Source organism: Myiozetetes cayanensis, unplaced genomic scaffold, assembly GCF_022539395.1.
Source record: "Myiozetetes cayanensis isolate MyiCay16 unplaced genomic scaffold, myiCay2020 scf180, whole genome shotgun sequence".
Classification (NCBI taxonomy): domain Eukaryota; kingdom Metazoa; phylum Chordata; class Aves; order Passeriformes; family Tyrannidae; genus Myiozetetes; species Myiozetetes cayanensis.
The window spans coordinates 48,103-69,462 of NW_026087390.1; the positions used below are offsets into that span (position 1 = coordinate 48,103).

General features: G+C 55.6%; 3 protein-coding genes across 3 annotated transcripts; all 3 read right to left on the reverse strand.

Moving 5' to 3' along the window:
- Window positions 1-1,150: 1,150 nt before the first annotated feature.
- On the reverse strand, window positions 1,151-5,452 carry LOC126638983 (hydrocephalus-inducing protein homolog). Its single transcript, XM_050313374.1, has 7 exons — window positions 5,404-5,452; window positions 5,053-5,195; window positions 4,490-4,711; window positions 3,517-3,671; window positions 3,201-3,313; window positions 2,224-2,614; window positions 1,151-1,557 (listed from the first exon to the last, which is right to left on the reverse strand). Exons 1-7 carry the CDS (start codon window positions 5,450-5,452, stop codon window positions 1,404-1,406), a joined length of 1,227 nt encoding a protein of 408 aa, XP_050169331.1. The 3' UTR covers window positions 1,151-1,403.
- LOC126638984 (hydrocephalus-inducing protein homolog) lies at window positions 5,093-11,788 on the reverse strand. The gene is made up of 13 exons (XM_050313375.1): window positions 11,681-11,788; window positions 11,520-11,613; window positions 10,884-10,983; window positions 10,523-10,691; window positions 10,020-10,240; window positions 9,639-9,693; window positions 8,822-9,026; window positions 8,219-8,451; window positions 7,499-7,650; window positions 6,673-6,868; window positions 6,075-6,183; window positions 5,501-5,756; window positions 5,093-5,195 (listed from the first exon to the last, which is right to left on the reverse strand). The coding sequence occupies exons 1-12, from the start codon at window positions 11,786-11,788 to the stop codon at window positions 5,503-5,505; spliced, it is 1,896 nt and encodes a 631-aa protein (XP_050169332.1). The 3' UTR covers window positions 5,093-5,195; window positions 5,501-5,502.
- A 576-nt stretch (window positions 11,789-12,364) lies between these two features.
- Window positions 12,365-20,070, reverse strand: LOC126638981 (protein lin-7 homolog B-like). Its single transcript, XM_050313373.1, has 4 exons — window positions 19,988-20,070; window positions 18,030-18,148; window positions 15,268-15,339; window positions 12,365-12,469 (listed from the first exon to the last, which is right to left on the reverse strand). Exons 1-4 carry the CDS (start codon window positions 20,025-20,027, stop codon window positions 12,380-12,382), a joined length of 321 nt encoding a protein of 106 aa, XP_050169330.1. The 5' UTR covers window positions 20,028-20,070; the 3' UTR covers window positions 12,365-12,379.
- Window positions 20,071-21,360: the final 1,290 nt, after the last annotated feature.

Consider the following 21,360-nt stretch of genomic DNA (forward strand, 5'->3'; position numbering starts at 1 on the left):
GAGCTCAGGCCGCGGGGAACAGGGTAGGTCGAGAGCCGACCGGGGACTGCGGGTGTTGACGCGGCAGCCCCAACGCGACAGTCGCTGTGCCCGCGTTCCCGGTTTCCAGGCAGCGGATGGAACTGGCAGGGAGGCGGGGCCGGGGCCGTGCTGGGCTGTTGCTGCAGCCCGGCCGGGCACAGCGCGGGGTTCGATCCACAGGGCCCCAGCGCCATCTCCCGCTGTTCCGCTCCGGCCCCTCAGCAGCAGAGCCAGCGGCCCGGCCTGGGCACGGCCGGGGTGTCCCGGCGCTCGGCTCGGTTCGCTCCGGGGCACCTCCATGGAGCCAGTTCAACCCCGGCTGAACGGCGGGATTGGAGCAGCTCCCGGGGGCAGAGGGACGGGCCAAGTGCTGCATCTCTGCCCAAACACTTCAGAATCACGGACTCACTGGATGCTAAGGGGTTGGAAGGGACCTCAAGGATCCTCTTGTTCCACCTCCCTGCCACGGGCAGGGACACCTCCAGCCTGGCTTTCTCAGGGTTCCAGGGCTGGAGCATCCACAACCTCCCTGGGCAACCTGTGCCAGTGTCTCACCCCCCTCACAGTAAAGAATTTCTTCCTAACATCTAAGCTACATGTCCTCTCTTTCAATTTGTACCCATTACTCCTTGGCCTGTCACTGCAGGTCCTGACAAAGAGTCCCTCTCCGGCTTCCCTGCAGGCCCCTCCAGGAACTGGAAGGTGCTATGAGGTCTCCACACAGCTTTCTCTTATTCCTGTCCCTGACATGGGCTGTCTTACCCAGCTGAGCTCTGGGACAGTGGCTGATGCTGGAAACGGAGCGATGGACAGTGGAGGCTGAACCTTCCAGTCCCAAGGAAAGCTGGATTGTAATAAATACTGAGGCAATGGTAGTGCTCCCCTCAGGCTACGGTTCAGGTAGGGAATGCCCCAAGGCTCTCAGGGGGTAACTGATCATTGCCACTCTTGTCCTTCAGCCCAGCCTTTAGCCAAGCAACTGGAGTTCCTGGTACAGTCAGTGCTGCTCCCTCATTAGCCATGCAGAGTTCATGGGCCATTTCACCATCCCACCCATTACACAAAGACCAAGGAATGGGAATTCCTACGACAGGAGAGCAGCGTGCGGAGGAATGGGGGTGATATCTGATCACACCTGCTTTCCTGGAGATGGCTGAGCCCCAGCTCACAACCAAGGACCACACAGCTCACTCCCCTCCTATGGAATGCGGGAGAGAACTGGAAGAGTAACAGTGAGAAAACTCGTGCATTGAAACACAGTTTATTTAGGTAGATGAGGTAGAGATGGGTGTTGGGCGTTGGAAAAGTAACTGGGGAGGTCTCTGTTGAAGGTTGGGAAACCCTGAGCAGGAGGAGAGCAGAGGACACAAAGGGTGTCACTCTCATTTTGATGACTGCACCTTCTTCTTGGGTTTGCTGCTCTGGGTTTCCCCTTTTGGCAGTGACGTAGTCCGTTTCTGATCCGTCTTGGGCAAGTGGCCTTCCCCCATCACAGACAGCGATGGGCTCTTCTGAGATGACTTCAGGTTAGAAAGACTAGGAAGAAAGGGACTGGTATTAGCCAGACAAACATTTCCAGCCAGCCAGCTGCTTGCCTGCCTCCTCACAGAGCACACAGTGTTGCATCGGAAGCAAATGAAACAGAACTGCTTTCCCTGCCCCGGAGGCAGCAGAGGGGGAAGGGCAGAAACACAAGCAGTTATATTCCTGGGGACCAACTGCAGCACACGGGGTTCCCTGTAGAGAAGGAGGCTGTGCTTGTCCCATAAGGAAGCATAGCTAGGGACTGACTGGCCCCTTGACAGCCATTCTGGATCTCCCATTCCAGATTTTGCAACCCTCCAGGAGCTAAGTGTTTCATAGAATGTCTGCTCCCATTGTCTCCACACAGATCCATAGACATCTCCACAGACATCTGGCCAAGGCCAGATGATCATCTTTCTGTCAGAGCATGGACCAGGCTCTGCTTGGTGCTGCCCATCAATAGGACAAGAGGCAATGGGCAGAACCTGATGCAAAACAAGTTCCACCTGAACATGAGGAAGAATTTCTTCCCTGTGGAGGTGACAGGTTGTTCAGAGAGGGTGTGGAGTCTCCCTCACTGGAGATATTCCAGATGGCCCACTGTGGTCCCTGCCAACCTGACCCATCCTGTGATACCCACCAGGAGCATGGATTGGAAAGCACCTGGACATTTCTTACCTGCACAGTATTTTGGCCTTAAATTTCCCCACATGCATCGGGCAGAATTTCACATGGAAAATCTGCTTCTGGCCAGCAGGGATGGTACCGCAGTGGGGCTCGACGGAGAACAGCGGTGGGTCATTGATGTCGTCTGGAAGCGATTCCATGGAGGAACTAACAGGCTTCAAAGAGTAGGGCGGTTGCTTGGAACGGTCCGGACTTGACTGGGGCTGAGTTGGCTTGGCCTGAGTTGGCTTGGCCTGAGTCGATGTCTGAGGCTGAGCTGCTTTGGGCTGGGTTGACTTGGGCTGAGTTTCTTTGGGCTCAGTTCCTTTGGGCTCAGCTGACTCGAGCGGCTTTGCACGAGGCTTGAGCCTCTGCTCCACAGCAGCAGAGGGCAAGAAACAACCTGCAGGAGGGAAGAGAATATGTTTCAAAAACAAAATCCTTTGTTCCCAACAACTCTGCCTCTTGCTGCAGCTGGACAGAAGAGAGCTGGGATGCATTTGGAGCACCTCTGGCCAAGTACTTCCAGCAGGAGACAGAGCAGCTGGGAGCAGGGTCTCCGCCTGCAGCACACACTCCTGTGCTGGGGCAGGAGGACTGGTTTTAGACAGTGACTTTGCATTTGCCCTGGAGTGGGGAACTGCATACAGACAGTGGCTGCAGGGCAGCTCACTTGTTCCACCATTGTTTTTCCCAGTCTCAGAGACTTCCCAAAGAGGTGCCCTGATGTCCCCCTTCCCAGTCCTGACCCAGCCCGTGGCTCTCCCTGGAGCTCAGCTCAGCTCCTGTGCAGAGCACAGGTGGCAGAGCAAGAACAGGAGGGGCTAAAAGGCAGAGGGGTAAGGAGAAAACTCTCCAGCCGATGCTGGGAAGTGGACAGGGATGAAAAAGCAATTAATGTTTTGGGGTGAAGTGGCAGGATCTTCTCCCCAGGCCCTCAGCTACCAACTGAAATGTCCCGGGCACATCACCCAGAGCCAATGACTTACTCATCAGAGTTTTCGAGAACGGCTTCCCAGCACGCTTCAATGGTCTTTCCTCTTCCAGAGCCACCTCCCAGGAGTATTTCAGGGCTATGTTCCCTGTATTGTACATCTGGAAACTGTAAAACAAGGAGGAGGAATAATAAGCAAGTACTAAGGTAACACTGTATGGTGGGCTCCTGGTACCACCTTCTGCTGAGGAACACTGCCTTCCCCAGGCAACTCTGCCACGTGCAGAATTGCTGCCGTGGGTGGCCCAAAGCATTTCAAAGTGTATCTGGAAGTTTAGGAGGAAAGGGCCAACATGGTGCCCAGCACTCACGTGCTTGTCTCTGTCTGGAAGAGCTCGGTCTTCTTGAACTGAACCTCAGCCGTGTCCAGTTTGTACTTGGCGTAGCCAACCCGAGCACTGAGCTCGACCTCGTAGCTGCTCTCACCCAGGACGGTGTGAGATGGTTCCTGGAGTGCCCTGGCCACCTGCAGGCAGAGGAGGGAAAAATCACTGAGCAGAGCCCAGAAAGCCAGGCTGAGCAGAGCAATCTTTTGGCCTCCAAACTCAGCTGCATAGAAAGGACATTCAGGTTTATTTCCCTGACAAGATAACAAAACTGGACTGTTGTACTACAGTGTTGGTTTCTACCCACTGATCAAAGCAGTCACCACCACAGCTATTAATACATCTGTGGGGATTATGGCCAGCTGTCAGTCCCTGTGCTTCAACCCTGTAGAGTCTCTGACCTTTTCCCTGGTCCCCTATAAAGCAGGTCTCAACAGTAGGATTAAGGTCCCCTGCTGGAGCTCTGTGAATGGAGAAGCCCAAGACTGACCAGCCCTAGAAAGAACTTCTTCCTTCTTGTCTTAGGAGAAAGTGTTCTCCAGATGCCACGTGTGGGGTTGGAGTTGGCTCTGGGCATTTTGGGATGTGAATGATCTCACTGGGCAAGTCTCCAACTGCTGATGCCCTGATGGGGCAGTTTGGTTTACAGGACTCACAATGGTTCAGAAACTCAGCAAGACCCTTCACCAAGATAAGTGTGTTTGGCAATAACGATAGAAACACTTGGCTTGTGGCACAGACCGGTACTTTGTGCGTGGATAAAGGTCTCTTGTCCAAAGGCTCCCTCTCTGGTGTGAGCGCATCCCCTCTCCCCTAAAATGCACTGCTGGCGAACCTCACGGCTGGAGCCAATGCCCGGGGGAAGCAGGAGCTGCTCTGCCAGCAGCGCTGGTGGTCTGCTGCTGTCGGCAGGTCCCTTGGCAGAAGTTCGGTTAGCTTTTGCTGCTGTGCTTCTTACCTTCCGCTTCAGAGGCCAGCGGGCTCCTGGGCGTTTCTCGGAGGTATCCTCCCACTGGACCATGCGCATTTCGTCGTCCCAGTCGTAATCTTCCTCTGGTGGCAGCTGGTACTTGATCTTGGCCACCTTACACGTCACAGAGTGCCTCTTGAAGGTGACCGGGACGTTGGATTTCAAGGTCACCTTGATATCCTTGGCACGGCCAGGCTGGAGGTGTCCCACCTAGGGAGAACCAGAGAGTCAAGACCAAACTGGAATCACTGGCAAGGGCAGGACTGACAGCAAAAGGGACGGATACAGCGAGCAGCTGTGCCACAAATGTGCACCTCAGTGAGGATTTATGTGAGATTGGATAGAGCAAAGTATGAACAGAAGGGGCCACCTCCCAGAAGACGGAGCCTTTCCTGCTGGGCTGACAGCCCTGCCCCAGCAAAGCCAGGGATTGCATCTCCTGTATGGCACTGGAATGGGCTCTCAGTGGCATGTGGTGACTCCCTGCCAGCTCCCAGGAACACCGGGAAAGGGCTTGAGCAACTGGGAAAGGCAGAGCTGTCCCAGCTCACCTTGGGGGAGAACTGGAACGGGGCGTCTGCCGGCCACTCAAACCGCATCACCTCCTCCTTGCTGCGGTTGGTGACTGCGAAGGTCTTGTCGCAGAGCTTCCCGACTGCACAGTCCCCAAACTCAATGTGATTCACTCTGACAGCTGTGAAGAAGGAGAGCAAGAGATCTCAGCATGCAGGGAGGTCCATCCGCCCCCCTCACGTGCAGAGACACGTGTATGTTCAACTCTTCCTTGCTCCAAGCCTCCCTCCCTCCGGGAGGTCCCCAAGCCCGGGGTTGTGCCTGTGCCCAGCGACAAGCAGCAGAGCACACACTGCTCTGTGTGCACAGCTGGCAAGCTCACAGGTCACCAACTCCAGTGGGTGGCAGCCCAGCCCTGGCTAGAGAGAGGACATGCATGATCAGACATTTTCCTCTTCCTCACTCTACCTTGGCAGCCTCTCTTACCCTCAATGATGTCGTCCGTCCAGACTGCCCTTAGCACTGCTCTCCTCACTCTCTTCTAATTCAGGAAGGTTATCCAGGGTGAAGTCATCATCATAGCCTTCACCCACCAGCTCGATGTTGATCTCATTATTGCCGGACATTTCCACACAGATCTTCCCTTCCAGACGTTGGGCCAGGGTGGGTTTGAAAAACACGTCAAATTCTGCTGATTGTCCCTGTTCCAGGAGCATGTAAGGCTTCTTGTGATGCTTCTTGGCTGCATGGCAATGGGAATCAGAGTTAAGCGATACAGCTGTACAGACGAAATATTTCCCACATGCAGCAAAGACCTCAGCTGGTCCACTGAGGTGGTGCTGGTCCCCCACAACTCAACCCACTGTGTCTAGAAGAACAGAAAAACTCCCTACAACTTGCTGGGAGGAAACTCTGCAAGGAGTCCACAAGAAAAGCTCGGGAGACAGAGAGACCAAGGAAAGAAACTATGTCTAACATGTGGCTGCTGCTTAGACAAGCCAAGAGCAGGGCACACCTTTTCCCTCTGTGAAGGGTCACTCTGCATGGTTAATGGATTTACCTTTTCCGGTGGAGTCCTCTTCCACGTCTCCCATGTGGAAGGCCTGGAATGCAGACTGCCTGCCTTTCATGGAGAAAACTCTCTTTTCATCCAAGAGTCGTACTGCAAACTGAGAAAAGGGAACACAGAGCACAATGACAGGGGTGTGAGTAGAGGATGGCACGTGGATTGAGCCTGCACTGCCGCTGGTCCAGCACGGGGAACCCAGACCACCTCCCCGCCTCAAACACAGCCCTCAGCACAAAGGTTAAATTAGTCCCACAGGGGAAAAAGGGTGTTCAAAAGCCTATGGATAGAACTGACACAGAGCCAAACAGGACAGACAGCCATGAGCAGAGTGTAATTAAACCCCAATTAAGATTAATTAAAATGGAGTCAAGCAGTATCAAATGCAATCTCATGGAACTGGCACATCACACATGGCCACATGGGAACAAAATGGGAGCTGGGAGACAGGGGGAAAAACACCCCACCACCTTTCTTGTGTTGTGTTCAACCGAAGAGGAAAGATTGGACAGAAAATCACATTTTTGGGACCTTTCCTCCATGGGACAAGCACTTGTTCCCAGCCCAGAGCATTCCCTGAGCAGGTCCTTACCTCGGTGGGTATGACGCCGTTGTTACGAAGGACCAGGGGGAGTTTCTGTGAATCCCCCAGCAGGAGTCTCCTGAAGCGCAGCACAGGGTTTCCTCTCTTGCTCTGAAGGCCTGGGTACACCACTGTCACCTGAGGCACGTGCCCCTCTCCACTGATAGTGAAGGTCAGTTGTTGTGGTGTTGCCTCCCCGGAGCTGCTGGAGAGGCACAGAAACCATTTCAGCCAGAGCCTTCCAGAATAAGAGTTCTAAATAATTTCCCTAATTTGAATCATGCTGTACAGCAGATAAATAATGAGGCACCAGCTGAGCCATGGCAAATCCTCTGGCTGCAGTGATATGAGACATATGCAGCAAGCAAAAGCACAGCATGAAAACAGTCCAAAAGCAAGAAGGGAAAACCAAATCGACACCACCACCAGTAAAGATTATTTCCAAGGATACTAAAAAAGGAATTGCCTGTTAGGGCAGAAAGCTGACCTCTCTCTTCCAATTCAACCACACAGGATCACCTCCTTTTACAGAAACAAGGAGGAAATCTTGACCTGCTTGCACAGCAACTTCTTCATCTAAGCCTTGGAAAGTCCCAGCTCAGCTGTTGCAGTTCTCAGTAACTTCCAGCTGGCTACCTAAGGCCCTCTCTTCAGAGTCCCTCCCACAAGCTAAAGCATCCTCCTCATTTTTCTGCTCTGCTCTGCCTAACAGTTACTGCCTCCCAGATCATCTCATGCCAAATACTCTGCCTAAGGGCACTGAAAGCATTGGAGTTATCAAGAAGAGAGGCAGCTACCAGAACGGTCCCCCCCAATACTTCCCAGGGTCAGTTACCTTTTTGGGCTAACAAGAGAAGCGGTGAAAATGCCCTGGTACTCTTCCTTTTGTTCTGCAGTGAAGGTCACTGTAGCAAAGGCGTGGGATAAGCCAGGAATGCTCATCTCAGCAGGATCCACCTTGAAGATGTTGCTGATGACGTCGTGAGGCTTGGGGGGAACCCACAGTGCAGTGTTAGGAGGAAACATCTTTCAATGTGACCCAGTATATTCACAGATGCCTCCCTGGGAACAGCCCCAGACAGCGTGTCTTGCTTCACGCTTCCCTGGGCAGGCTCCCTCCATCCCAGGGGATGCTGACCCTGCGCTACTGCCCAGGCGTGCAAAAGTGTGCTTGGAGGGCTGGGCAGCCCCCAGCACATGTGGGAGGTTGGGAGTGCATGGAAACCCCTGCAAATAACCTAGGACTGGCCTTCCAAGAGAAGGAAAAGCCAGGCAATGCTCTGCTTTGAGCTCTGGCCCCTCAGTCCATAACAGCCCCTCTCTGAGTGTGCTTTCGAGAGATGTTCAGAAGGATTCCCGCCAAAGACCCAGAAGCGAGAGCCAAAATTTGCTTGAGAGATGTGGAACTCAAAGCAAGTGCCCCCCTGGCATTGCTGCTCTCCCCTGCAGTTTGACCTGCACTGAGCTGGACTAGTCCAGCTGGGCCAGAGAACGCAATGACTCTGGAGAACAAGGCAGGCTCTCACGTGGCCTCTAGAGAGCCTCTTGTTCTTACCTCTTCAGGCATGGCCTTGATGGAGAGGACCACGTCACATGGGACACTGCTGCTGTTGGAGATCTTGAACTGAGCTGTGGCCTGTTGCCCAACCAGAACTTTGGTGAAAATGAATTTGTTGTCTTCTTTGATGAACACGCCGTTGCCTTGCACCGACTGTAACGTCTGGCGGAGATTGACGTTGCTGTGGATCGGGTACTTCTCAAAGATGGACGTGATGTCTTCAACAAGTGCTGCAGACAGACCAGAGGGAGGACTAAAGCTGGAGAAGCCTCTTTGCTGAATTTACCTGGACCCACTTGGCCTCCCAGATGGCTTGATGAGCCCTTTCTGGCCAGGTGACTGCAAAACCCAGCCTTGGATGAGAGAGCTCAGTCAGTGAGGATGGAGCTCGGTCAACCTCAGCCTTAAAGGGCATTGCTTTCCTTTTATGCTTCCACACATCCCTCCCAGCCTCTCCCCACTGGTGCACTTGGAAAGGACTGCAACCTCTGAGGATTTTAAGGTGGGACTTGAGGACCAGGGTGCCCCTCTATCCAAGTAGCAAGTTTAGGGGCTGATCAGCAGCAGGACTGACCATGGGAACCTGAGGACAGTAGGTACCTGGGAAGCAGGACTCGGCAGTCAGGATAAAGGGAATGCCGAGGGGATTGTCCTTGGGGTCTCTGTTGCTGATGTCAATGCACAGCTGCTCCTCACATTTCCCCTCTGGTCCTGCGTTGCAATCCACTGTGATCTTCTGGTGGCCCCAAGGACCGATGGAGCCGGAGCAAGGGGACACCGTGAACATGCCTACGGTGAGCTGAGCCTGCAGAAAGAGTGCCAGGACAGGCTGATGCCCAACAGCTGTACCCTGAACACCCCCAGCAAGGGGTATGCCACGCCTTGGCCTCCAGCTGGGCCCAAGCACCCAGTTGCAGGGTAGGGAAGGATGACTCCTTGGCCAAAGGCAGCCCCAGGATGGGATGAACAAGCCAGGAGGAGCTGCAAGTCTGTCCCAAGTGGCAGAGAGAAAGGAGTTTGGGTGTAAAGAATGAAGGGGGTAGCTGGGATCCTTCAACCTCCAGGGGTACCAGAGAGCAGAAATGACTGAGAGGAATGATGGGAGAGAGGGAGGGGATTGGGAAGAAGTAAAAGCAAAGTTGTCAGTGCTCTAGAGACTGGGAGTTCAGGTGGGGTCAGTTTGCTCCTGGGGCGTTCACAGACCTATGCTGGCTAGCAGCCACCAAACACAGCAGCTGCTCCCCTCTCTTGACCCCACAACTCCAGGTCAGAGCCAGAGCATGGGACTGTCAGTGGAACTGAGCAGATACTGGACTCTCCATCCCACAGACCACGTCCTCCCCCCAGCCTGGGCACAGCTGCATCCTCCCACGTGCCCTGCAGCAGCACATGCTGGGGAGGAGCAGGAGCCACCCACCTGTGGCGAGCGCTTTCTTTCCCTTTCCGAGGGGGCAGATTCCTCTTGCTGTGAACTGAGAGGAGAAAGCAGAGACATCTGTCACGCTGAGCTGCCCTGCCTTTGTCTGAGGCCAAAGCTGGCCTTCCTCCCCGGGGAGGAGCCTTCCTGCTCCTGATGGCCCCCGGAGAGCTGCCTGCAGCACCCACTGCTGCAGCTTATGGACAGAGCAGCTCTATGACCAGCTTTGTCCCACACGTGGGGATACTGAGGTGTTTTGTTGCTCCCCCTTCCCAAGCCAGAGACCCAAATGGAAGATAATCCAGGTCTGGCTGCCTGTCACACACCAGCTGTGTGGTGATGCCTCCTCAGACAGAAAGGCTGGTGCAGGTCTTCTCTTACCTTGGCAGTGGAGAGGCTCGGTCGATGACGAATTTGAAGCTGAGGGCACCTTTGTTCTCCAGAATTAAGACCTGGGTCGCCTTAGTGCCCTTAATCATGGCGCCAAAGTCCATGGGTGAGGCAGGCTCGATGTTGTACTTGCTGTACACAGCCCTCGCCGACACCCTCAGTGGGATGGTGGCAACGCTCTGCTCTCCTTCACTCAATTTGGGATCAGTGACCTGCAACCAGAGGAGGGGCTGGTAAACACAGCAGAGAGGCCAGCCTCTCCCCCTGTCCCCTGACCCCATCCCAGGTCTCCATCAGCTCACCCACCCTATTTAAAAGAGCCTCTTCAGAGCCAGGTTTTCAGCTCTCTTACAAAGCCTCCCAAATGGTTTTGCAAGTCTTTGTGTATGTAGGAGAGAGGATGCCCCAGCTAAAGCCTCCTTTGCAAAAGACACCTCTCCTGCTTATGCTCCCAAGACACACTGTGCTAACACAGCCGGGCCCGGGCAGCTCACCTGGCAGAGCAGGATGGGCCTGCTCTTAATAAACAACTCAGTCTTGGGGTGGAAGAGAATCTCAACTTTCACAGCTGGCTTGGAGGCTTTCAATAAACCCCTCTGCGGCCGGACAGTGAAGTGAGATTCCAAGTTGCCGATCTTGGCACTTCCAGCTCTCAGCTTGAAACTGTGGAGAAAGGCAAAGAATGAAGATCTCTGCAGCTGAAAGCACAGGTGCCATCAGCACAGCCAGGACTTTGCATAGGGCCAGAAAAAAAAGAAAAGGGAGCAGCACGGGAACAGGTTCCAGCCATGGACAGAGAGAGAACGCAGACCTGGGAGCCTGAGGAATAGCTCAGCAGCAGGCAGCTGGACTCACCTGTACTCAATGTCATATAAGCCTTGGTTCTTCAGGCTCAGGACTTCCTTCTTATTATCCAGGATATTAATGGTTCCAAATTCCAAGCTGCCATCTGGACCTGTAGAAAACACGCAGAGCGAGGTAAGAAGTGGTGAATATTTGTGAGCTGCTGCAGAGCACACCAGGTCTCAAGCTACATAGCTGGGAGTTCTTGGATGGCACAAAACCCTCTTCAGCAAGTGTCCCTTCTTGGAAGTGTTGTCTAGCTACTTTCTCTTCTTACTCCCAAGTATCTGCAAGGTAGAAGCCAAGGAGCTTGGTTTCCGTTTCCTTGCTTCCAAGCACAAATCCAACTACTTTATGTGCTGTGCTGAGCCTTTGGGAATTGCCAAGTGCCTGTTCAGATGACTGTTGTTTCAAAGCACCTAATCCAATCTGCACACAAAGCTGCACGTTTCAAAGTTCAGAAGGGAGAGACTCAAGGCTGTTGGTGCCCTGACACTGCTTTACTTCACGCAACTTGCAAGATATGTTGCTTTATGTATCTGTGCCACCCTTGCCTGCTATGCCCTCCCCTCCCAAGGGCTTTGGTTGCCCACCTGCCAAGGTAGTACAATGAACCCAGACTCTTCTGCCTAGGAGGAATCCACTGACCTTCAGGCATGTTGATGCTCAGATTAACGTCATAGACCTCGACAGAGATTTTGATAGTTTCAGCGTGAACACTGGCAGCAAACGCCACTGTCGCCTGGGGGACATTAATGGGTCATTAACGGTCATTAATGGGTCATTAGGGGTCATTAGGGGTCATTAACAGTCATTAATGGGTCATTGAGGGTCATTAATGGGTCATTGGGGGGTCCCAGGGGGTGGGCGTGGCCCTCGCTGGCGGCAAACGCGGCCACTGTCGCCTGGGGGGACATTAATGGGTCATTAATGGTCATTAATGGGTCATTAACAGTCATTAATGGGTCATTAACAGTCATTAACGGGTCATTGAGGGGACATTGGGGGGTCCCAGGGGGTGGGCGTGGCCCTCGCTGGCGGCAAACGCGGCCACTGTTGCCTGGGGGGACATTAATGGGTCATTAACAGTCATTAACGGGTCATTGGGGGTCATTAACAGTCATTAATGAGTCATTAATGGGTCATTGAGGGGACATTGAGGGGTCCCAGGGGGTGGGCGTGGCCCTCGCTGGCGGCAAACGCGGCCACTGTCGCCTGGGGGGGACATTAATGGGTCATTAACGGTCATTAATGAGTCATTAGGGGTCATTAACGGTCATTAACAGTCATTAACAGTCATTAACGGGTCATTAACGGGTCATTGAGGGGATATTGGGGGGTCCCAGGGGGTGGGCGTGGCCCTCGCTGGCAGCAAACGCGGCCACTGTCGCCTGGGGGGGACATTAATGGGTCATTAACGGTCATTAACAGTCATTAACAGTCATTAACGGGTCATTAACAGTCATTAACGGGTCATTAATGGGTCATTAACGGGTCATTGGGGGTCATTAACAGTCATTAACAGTCATTAATGGGTCATTGGGGGGTCCCAGGGGGTGGGCGTGGCCCTCGCTGGCGGCAAACGCGGCCACTGTCGCCTGGGGGGGACATTAATGGGTCATTAACAGTCATTAACGGGTCATTAACAGTCATTAACGGGTCGTTAGGGGTCATTAATGAGTCATTGAGGGGTCAGGGAGGGGACAATGGGGGGTCCCAGGGGGTGGGCGTGGCCCTCCGTTGGGGGCGTGGCCACTTTGGGGTCCCCAGGGCCGTTTTTGGGGGATCCCAGGGCTGTTTTTGGGGGTCCCAGGGGGAATTTTGGGGTCCCAGAGCTGTTTTTGGGGGTCCCAGAGCCGTTTTTGGGTTCCCCAGGGCCGTTTTTGGGGTACCTTGGCGGTGGCGTGGGCGAGGATCTCGGGGGTCCCGGGGGGTTTGGGGGTCGCAGGGGGTTTTTTGGGGTCCCCAGGGCCGTTTTTGGGGTCCCAGAGCTGTTTTTGGGGGTCCTGGGGCCATTTTTGGGGTCCCCAGGGCCGTTTTTGGGGTACCTTGGCCGTGGCGTGGGCGTGGATCTCAGGGGTCCCGGGGGGTTTGGGGGTCCCAGGGGGTTTGGGGGTCCCAGAGCTGATTTTGAGGGTCCCAGATCTGTTTTTGGTGTCCCCAGGGGGATTTTTGGGGTCCCAGAGCCGATTTTGGGGTCCCCAGGGCCGTTTTTGGGGGTCCCAAGGGGATTTTAGGGGTCCCAGAGCCAATTTTGGTGTCCCCAGGGCCGTTTTTGGGGTACCTTGGCGGTGGCGTGGGCGCGGATCTCGGGGGTCCCGGGGGGTTTGGGGGTCCCAGGGCTGATTTTCAGGGTCCCCAGGGCTGTTTTTTGGGGTCCCAGAGCCATTTTTGGGGGTCCCAGGGGGTTTTTTGGGGTCCCCAGAGTCGATTTTGGGGTCCCCAGGGTCGTTTTTGGGGTACTCTTGGCGGTGGCATGGCGTGGATCTCAGGGGTCCCGGGGGTTTGGGGTCCCAGGGGGTTTGGGGGTCCCAGAGCTGATTTTGAGGGTCCCAGATCTGTTTTTGGTGTCCCCAGGGGGATTTTTGGGGTCCCAAGGGGTTTTCTGGGGTCCCAGAGCTGATTTTGGGGGTCCCCAGGGGATTTTAGGGGTCCCAGAGCCGATTTTGGGGTCCCCAGGGCCGTTTTTGGGGTACCTTGGAGGTGGCGTGGGCGCGGATCTCGGGGGTCCCAGGGGGAATTTTGGGGTCCCAGAGCTGTTTTGGGCGGTCCCAGGGCTGATTTTCAAGGTCCCAAGGGGTTTTTTGGGGTCCCAGAGCTGATTTTGGGGGTCCCCAGGGTCGTTTTTGGGGTACCTTGGTGGTGGCGTGGGCGTGGAAATTGGGGATCCCGGGGTCGTTTTTGGGGTCCCAGGGCTGTTTTTGGTGTCCTCAGGGGGATTTTTGGGGTCCCAGGGGGTTTTTTGGGGTCCCAGGAGGTTTTTTGGGGGTCCCAGGGCCGATTTTGGGGTCCCCAGGGCCGTTTTTGGGGTCCCCAGGGCTGTTTTTGGGGGTCCCAGAGGGTTTTTTGGGGTCCCAGGGCTGATTTTCAGGGTCCCAAGGGGTTTTTTGGGGTCCCAGAGCCGTTTTTGGGGTCCCCAGGGCTGTTTTTGGGGTACCTTGGCGGTGGTGTGGGCGCGGATCTCGGGGGTCCAGGGGTCGTTTTTGGGGGTCCCAGGGCTGATTTTCAGGGTCCCAAGGGGTTTTTTGGGGTCCCAGAGCTGATTTTGGGGGTCCCTGGGCCGATGTTGGGCTCCCCAGGAGTGTTTTTGGGGTACCTTGGCGGTGGCGTGGGCGTGGAACTTGGGGATCCCGGGGTCGTTTTTGGGGGTCCCAGGGCTGTTTTAGGGGTCCCCAGGGGGTTTTTTGGGGTCCCAGAGCCAATTTTGGGGTCCCAGGGCTGTTTTTGGGGGTCCCAGGGCCGATTTTGGGCTCCCCAGGGGTGTTTTTGGGGTACCTTGGCGGTGGCGTGGGCACGGATCTCGGGGGTCCCGGGGGGTTTGGGGGTCCCAGAGCTGATTTTGGGGGTCCCAGAGCTGTTTTTGAGGGTCCCAGGTCTGTTTTTGGTGTCCCCAGGGGGTTTTTGGGGGTCCCAGGGCCGATTTTGGGGTCCCCAGGGGTGTTTTGGGGGTACCTTGGCGGTGGCGTGGGCGCGGATCTCAGGGGTCCCAGGGGGAATTTTGGGGTCCCAGAGTTGTTTTTAGGGGTCCCAGGGGGTTTTTTGGGGTCCCAGAGCCATTTTTAGGGGTCCCAGAGCTGATTTTGGGGGTCCCAGAGCCATTTTTGGGGTCCCAGAGCCAAAAACACCCAGGAGTGTTTTTGGGGTACCTTGGCCGTGGCGTGGGCGTGGAACTTGGGGATCCCGGGGTCGTTTTTGGGGGTCCCAGGGTTGTTTTAGGGGTCCCCAGGGGGTTTTTTGGGGTCCCAGAGCTGTTTTTGGGGGTCCCAGAGTTGATTTTGGGGGTCCCAGAGCTGATTTTGGGGTCCCCAGAGCCGTTTTTGGGGTACCTTGGCGGTGGCGTGGGCGCAGATCTTGGGGGTCCCGGGGGGGATTTTGGGGTCCCAGGGCTGATTTTCAGGGTCCCAGGGGGTTTTTTGGGGTCCCAGAGTTGATTTTGGGGGTCCCAGAGCCAATTTTGGGGTCCCCAGGGCCGTTTTTGGGGTCCCCAGGGCCGTTTTTGGGGTACCTTGGCGGTGGCGTGGCGCGATCTCGGGGTCTCGGGGTTTGGGGGTCCCAGGGGGTTTTTTGGGGTCCCAGGGCTGTTTTTGGGGTCCCCAGGGGGTTTTTTGGGGTCCCAGAGCCGTTTTTGGGGGTCCCAGGGGGATTTTTGGGGTCCCCAGGGCCGTTTTTGGGGTACCTTGGCGGTGGCGTGGGCGCGGATCTCGGGGGTCCCGGCGATGTCCAGGGTGTCGTAGAGCTGCTCGTAGACCTGGGGGGGCACAGGGGGGACCCCCACATTTGGGGGGGTCCCCAGGAATTAGGAGGGACCCCCAAATTTGGGGGAGACCCAGGAATTATTCTGGGGGCCCCTCAGATTTAGGGGGGACCCAGGAATTATTTTGGGGGGGGGGCCCAGATTTTGGGGAGACCCAGGAATTATTTTGGGGGGGACCCAGGAATTATTTGGGGGGGACTCAGGAATTATTTGGGGGCCCCAGGAATTATTTGGGGGACCCAGGAATTATTTGGGGGCCCCTCAGATTTGGGGGGGACCCAGGAATTATTTGGGGGGGATCCAGGACTTATTTGGGGGGGACCCAGGAATTCTTTTGGGGGGGACCCAGGAATTATTTGGAGGACCCAGGAATTATTTGGGGGAACCCAAGAATTAGGGAGGGACCCCCAGATTTGGGGGGGACCCAGAAATTATTGGGGGGCACCAAAAATTTGGGGGGGACCCAGGAATTATTTGGGGGACCCAGGAATTTTTTGGGAAGGGGACCCCCAGATTTTGGGGGGACCCAGGAATTAGGGGAGGACCCTCAGATTTGGGGGGGACCCAGGAATTATTTGGGGAACCCAGGAATTTTTTGGGGAGGGGACCCCCAGATTTGGGGGGGGACCCAGGAATTAGGGAGGGATCCCCAAATTTGGGGGAGACCCAGGAATTTTTTTTGGGGGGGACCCCCACATTTGGGGACCCCTGACATCCCAAAGCAACCCCCCCCTTCCCCCCCAAAAAAGGGGGTCCTGGGTGGGATTTTGGTAATTCCCAGGTGAATTTTGGGGCTTCCCAGGTGAATTCTGGGGTTTCCCAGGTGAATTTGGGGGTTCCCAGGTGAATTTTGGGAGTTCCCAGGTGGATTTTGGGGGTTCCCCGGTGAATTTAGGGCTTTTTCAGGTGGATTTTGGGGGTTCCCAGGTGAATTTTGGGGCCCTGGGTGTGATTTTGGGGGTTCCCAGGTGGATTTTGAGGTCCCTGGGTGTGATTTTGGGGGCTCCCAGGTGGATTTTGAGGCCCTGGGTGTGATTTTGGGGGTTCCCCGGTGGATTTTGGGGGTTCCCAGGTGGGTTTTGGGAGTTCCCAGGTGGATTTGGTGACTCCCAGGTGAATTTTTGGGGCCCTGGGTGTGATTTTGGGGGCTCCCAAGGGGGTTTTGGGGCCCTGGGTGTGATTTTGGGGGTTCCCAGGTGGATTTTGGGGGTTTCCAGGTGGGTTTTGGGGCCCTGGGTGTGATTTTGGGGGCTCCCAGGCGGGTTTCGGGATTCCCAGGTGGATTTCGGGGCCCTGGGTGTGATTTTGGGGGTTCCCAGGTGGGTTTTGGGGGTTCCCAGGTGGATTTTTGGGGCCCTGGGTGTGATTTTGGGGGTTCCTAGGTGAATTTTGGGGCCCTGGGTGTGATTTTGGGGGTTCCCAGGTGAATTTTGGGGGTTTCCAGGTGGATTTTGGGGGTTCCCAGGTGGATTTTGGGGCCCTGGGTGTGATTTTGGGGGTCCCAGGTGGATTTTGGGGCCCTGGGTGTGATTTTGGGGGTTCCCAGGTGGATTTTGAGGTCCCTGGGTGTGATTTTGGGGGCTCCCAGGTGGATTTTGAGGCCCTGGGTGTGATTTTGGGGGTTCCCCGGTGGATTTTGGGGGTTCCCAGGTGGGTTTTGGGAGTTCCCAGGTGGATTTGGTGACTCCCAGGTGAATTTTTGGGGCCCTGGGTGTGATTTTGGGAGTTCCCAGGTGGATTTTGGGGTCCCTGGGTGTGATTTTGGGGTTTCCTAGGCGGGTTTTGGGGCCCTGGGTGTGATTTTGGGGGCTCCCAAGGGGGTTTTGGGGCCCTGGGTGTGATTTTGGGGGTTCCCAGGTGGATTTTGGGGGTTTCCAGGTGGGTTTTGGGGCCCTGGGTGTGATTTTGGGGGCTCCCAGGCGGGTTTCGGGATTCCCAGGTGGATTTCGGGGCCCTGGGTGTGATTTTGGGGGTTCCCAGGTGGGTTTTGGGGGTTCCCAGGTGGATTTTTGGGGCCCTGGGTGTGATTTTGGGGGTTCCCAGGTGAATTTTGGGGCCCTGGGTGTGATTTTGGGGGTTCCCAGGTGAATTTTGGGGGTTTCCAGGTGGATTTTGGGGGTTCCCAGGTGGATTTTGGGGCCCTGGGTGTGATTTTGGGGGTCCCCGGTGGATTTTGGGGCCCTGGGTGTGATTTTGGGGGCTCCCAGGTGGGTTTTGGGGGTTCCCAGGTGGATTTTGGGGGTTCCCACGTGGATTTTGGGGCCCTGGGTGTGATTTTGGGGGTTCCCAGGTGGATTTTGAGGTCCCTGGGTGTGATTTTGGGAGTTCCCAGGTGGGTTTCGGGGTTCCCAGGTGGGTTTTGGGGGTTCCCAGGTGGATTTTGGGGCCCTGGGTGTGATTTTGGGAGTTCCCAGGTGAATTTTGGGGGTTCCCAGGTGGATTTTGCGGTCCCTGGGTGTGATTTTGGGGGTTCCCAGGTGGATTTTGGGGGTTCCCAGGTGGATTTTGGGGCCCTGGGTGTGATTTTGGGGGTTCCCAGGTGAATTTTGGGAGTTCCCAGGTGAATTTTGGGAGTTCCCAGGTGGATTTTGGGGCCCTGGGTGTGATTTTGGGGGTTCCCAGGTGAATTTTTGGGGCCCTGGGTGTGATTTTGGGGGCTCCCAGGGGGGTTTTAGGGGGGTCACCTCTCGGATGGCGGAGCAGAACTTGCTCTGCAGGACCCTCTGCAGCGCCTGCAGCTTCTGGGGGGGCAGCTCCCCACTGCGCTGGAGCCGCTCCAGGAGCTCCACGGCCCTGGATACATCTGGGGGGACCCCAAAAACACCCCCTGAACACCCCTGAACCCCAAAATACCCCCCTGATCCCCCTTGAACCCCAAAAACTGCCCCTGAACCCCAAAACTCCCCACTGCGCTGGAGCCGCTCCAGGAGCTCCACGGCCCTGGATACATCTGGGGGGACCCCAAAATATCCCCCTGAACCCCAAAATATCCTCCTGAACCCCCCTGAACCCCAAAATCCCCCCCTGAACCCCAAAACTCCCCACTGCGCTGGAGCCGCTCCAGCAGCTCCACAGCCCGGAACACGTCTGGGGGGACCCCAAAAACACCCCCTGAACCCCAAAATATCCCCCTGAACCCCAAAAACTGCCCCTGAACCACAAAATACCCTGATCCCCTGAACCCCAAAAACACCCCCTGAACCCCAAAATACCTGACCCCTGAACCCCAAAATATCCCTCCTGAACCCCAAAACTGCCCCTGAACCCCAAAATACCCCCTGAACCCCAAAACTCCCTACTGCGCTGGAGCCGCTCCAGCAGCTCCACGGCCCGGAACACGTCTGGGGGACCCCAAAACACCCCTGAACCCCTAAAATATCCCTGATTCCCCTGAACCCCAAAAACTGCCCCTGAACCCCAAAAACTGCCCCTGAACCCCAAAATATCCTCCTGAACCCCAAAAACACCCTGAACCCCAAAATATCCCCCTCTCAAACTGCCCTGAACCACAAAACTGCCCTGCAACCCAAAAATTCCCCATGAGCTGGAGCCGCTCCAGGACCCTGGAAATGTCTGGGGACCCTAAACACTTCAGGTCACCCCTAAATCCCAAAATATCCTCCTGAACCCCCAAATACCCCTGAACCCCAAAATAGCCCCTCTGAACCTGCAAAATACCCCTGAACCCCAAAATATCCCCCTTTGAACCCCAAAACTCCCCCCTGAGCTGGAGCCACTCCAGGACCCTGGAAACGTCTGGGGGGACCCCAAAAACACCCCCATGGTCACCCCAAAATCACCCCCTGAACCCCCCAAAAAACCTCCCTGCGCCCCAAAATCACCCCCTGAACACCCCAAACATCCCCATGAACCCCAAAATATCCCCTGAACCCCAAAATACTCCCAATAAACCCCTAAAATATCTCCCTGGACCCCCCAAACCCCTCCTGGGTTCCCCCAGTGCCCCAAAAGCCCTCGTGGTTCAAAACCGACCCCCCAAAAACACCTCCAGAGTCACCCCAAAATACCCCCTGAGCCCCCAAAATACCCCCTGAGCCCCCAAAATACCCCCAGAGCCCCTCAAAATACCCCCCGAGCCCCCAAAATAACCCCTGAGCCCCAAATCACGCTCCTGAACCCCCTCAAAAACAGCCCCCAAAACGCCCCTCCCCAAAATCAGAGTCCTCTCATGGTCCCCCATCCCCCAGTCCCGGGCCCACCCTTTGTGCCCTTCCCTCCCCCCCAGCCCCTCCTCCCCAATGCCCCCAATTCCTCCCTCTCCTCCCCACCCCCTCTGGACCCCCTACCCCTCGACCCCCCGGACCCCCAAAATCCCCCCAAGACCCTCCTCCCTTTCTATCCCCTTAACGCCCCTCTCCCACTCCCGATGCCCCCAATCCTTCCTCTCCCTCCCCCCTCTCCAGACCCCCTCCCCACCCCTCGAACTCCCTCCCCGGACTCCCCAAATTCCCCCAGGACCCCCCAAATTCCCCCAAGACCCTCCCCCTTTCCATCCCCTTAACGCCCCCTCCCCACTCCAGATGCCCCCAATCCTTCCCTCTCCTCCCCACCCCCTCTGGACCCCTCACCCTCGACTCCCCGGGACCCCCAGGACCCCCAAATCCCCCAGAATCCCCCTTACCCCTCTCCAGCCCCAGCGCGTCCCCGCTCAGCGCTGCCATCTTCCTCAGGCCACGCCCACAAACGGGAGGCCACGCCTCCTCATTAGCATAACCACGCCCCATCTGTCACCAAGACCACGCCTCTCCCGCCGAGGCCACGCCCCTCTCTCATTATATGTCATTATACTGGCCACGCCCATGCCCTTATTTGGATGATCAAATGGCCACGCCCCTTCCGAGTTGGCCACGCCCCCAAAGGAAAGGAGGGGTCGAACCCCCCCATAAATTGGGGGGACCCCCAAATTTTAGGGCTAAAAAGATCCCCTAAATTGCCCTTTTTTGGAGCGGAAACCGCTACAAAAAAACCCCCAAAACCAACCAAACATCGCTGAAAATTCCACCAGAAACTCCCTCAAAAAAAAAACCCACAAAAACAAACCTGCCCTCAAATTCACCGAAAAATCACCCAAAAACCCCTAAAAATCACAGAAAAATCCCACAGAACCCCCCCTAAAAAACCCCCAAACCTCCCCCCAAACTCACTGAAAAACCCCCCAGAACCCCCCTAAAATCACCGAAAAATCCCTCAGAAGCCCCTCAAAAACACCCAAAACCTCCCAACTCCCCCCTCCCCTTAAAATCACCGAAAAATCCCCCAAACCTACCCAAAAATCACTGAAAAATGGTCCAAATCCCCCCAAAAACCCCAAACCCCCCTCAAAAAATCACCAACAAATCCCCAAAAGACATCAAACCCATCCCTTAAAATCACCGAAAAACCCCAGAACCCCCAAAAAATCTCCAAACCCCCAGAAACTCCTTCAAAAAACTCTCAAACCCCCAACTCCCTCCCTCAAAAATCACTGACAAATCCCCTAAAACCCCAAACCCCCCAACTCCCCCAACTTAAAATCACTGACAAATCACTCAAAACCCCAAAACCCCTAACTCCCCTAACTTAAAATCACCCTGAAATCCCCAAACCCCTTCAAAAACCCCAAATCCCTTCAAAAACCCCAAATCCCTTCAGAAAACCCCAAACCCCCTACAAAACCCCAAAACCCTTCAAAACCCCAAACCCCTTCAAAAAGGCCCCAGATCCCCTTCAGAAACCCCAAACCCCTTTCAGAAACCCCAAGACCCTTTCAAAGGCCCCAGATCCCCCTTAAAAAGGCCCAGGCCCCCGTGAAAGGCCCAACCCCCTTCAAAACCCAAGGCCCTTACAAAGACCCAAGGCCCTTCAAAGGCCCCAGATCCCTGTAGAAAGGCCCCAGGCCACTTCAGAAAAGCCCAGCCCCTTCAAAGCCCAAGACCTTTACAGTAAAAGCCCAAAGCCCCTTCAAAAGCCCAGATCCCTTAAAAGACCCCAAACTCCTTCAAAAACCCCAAAACC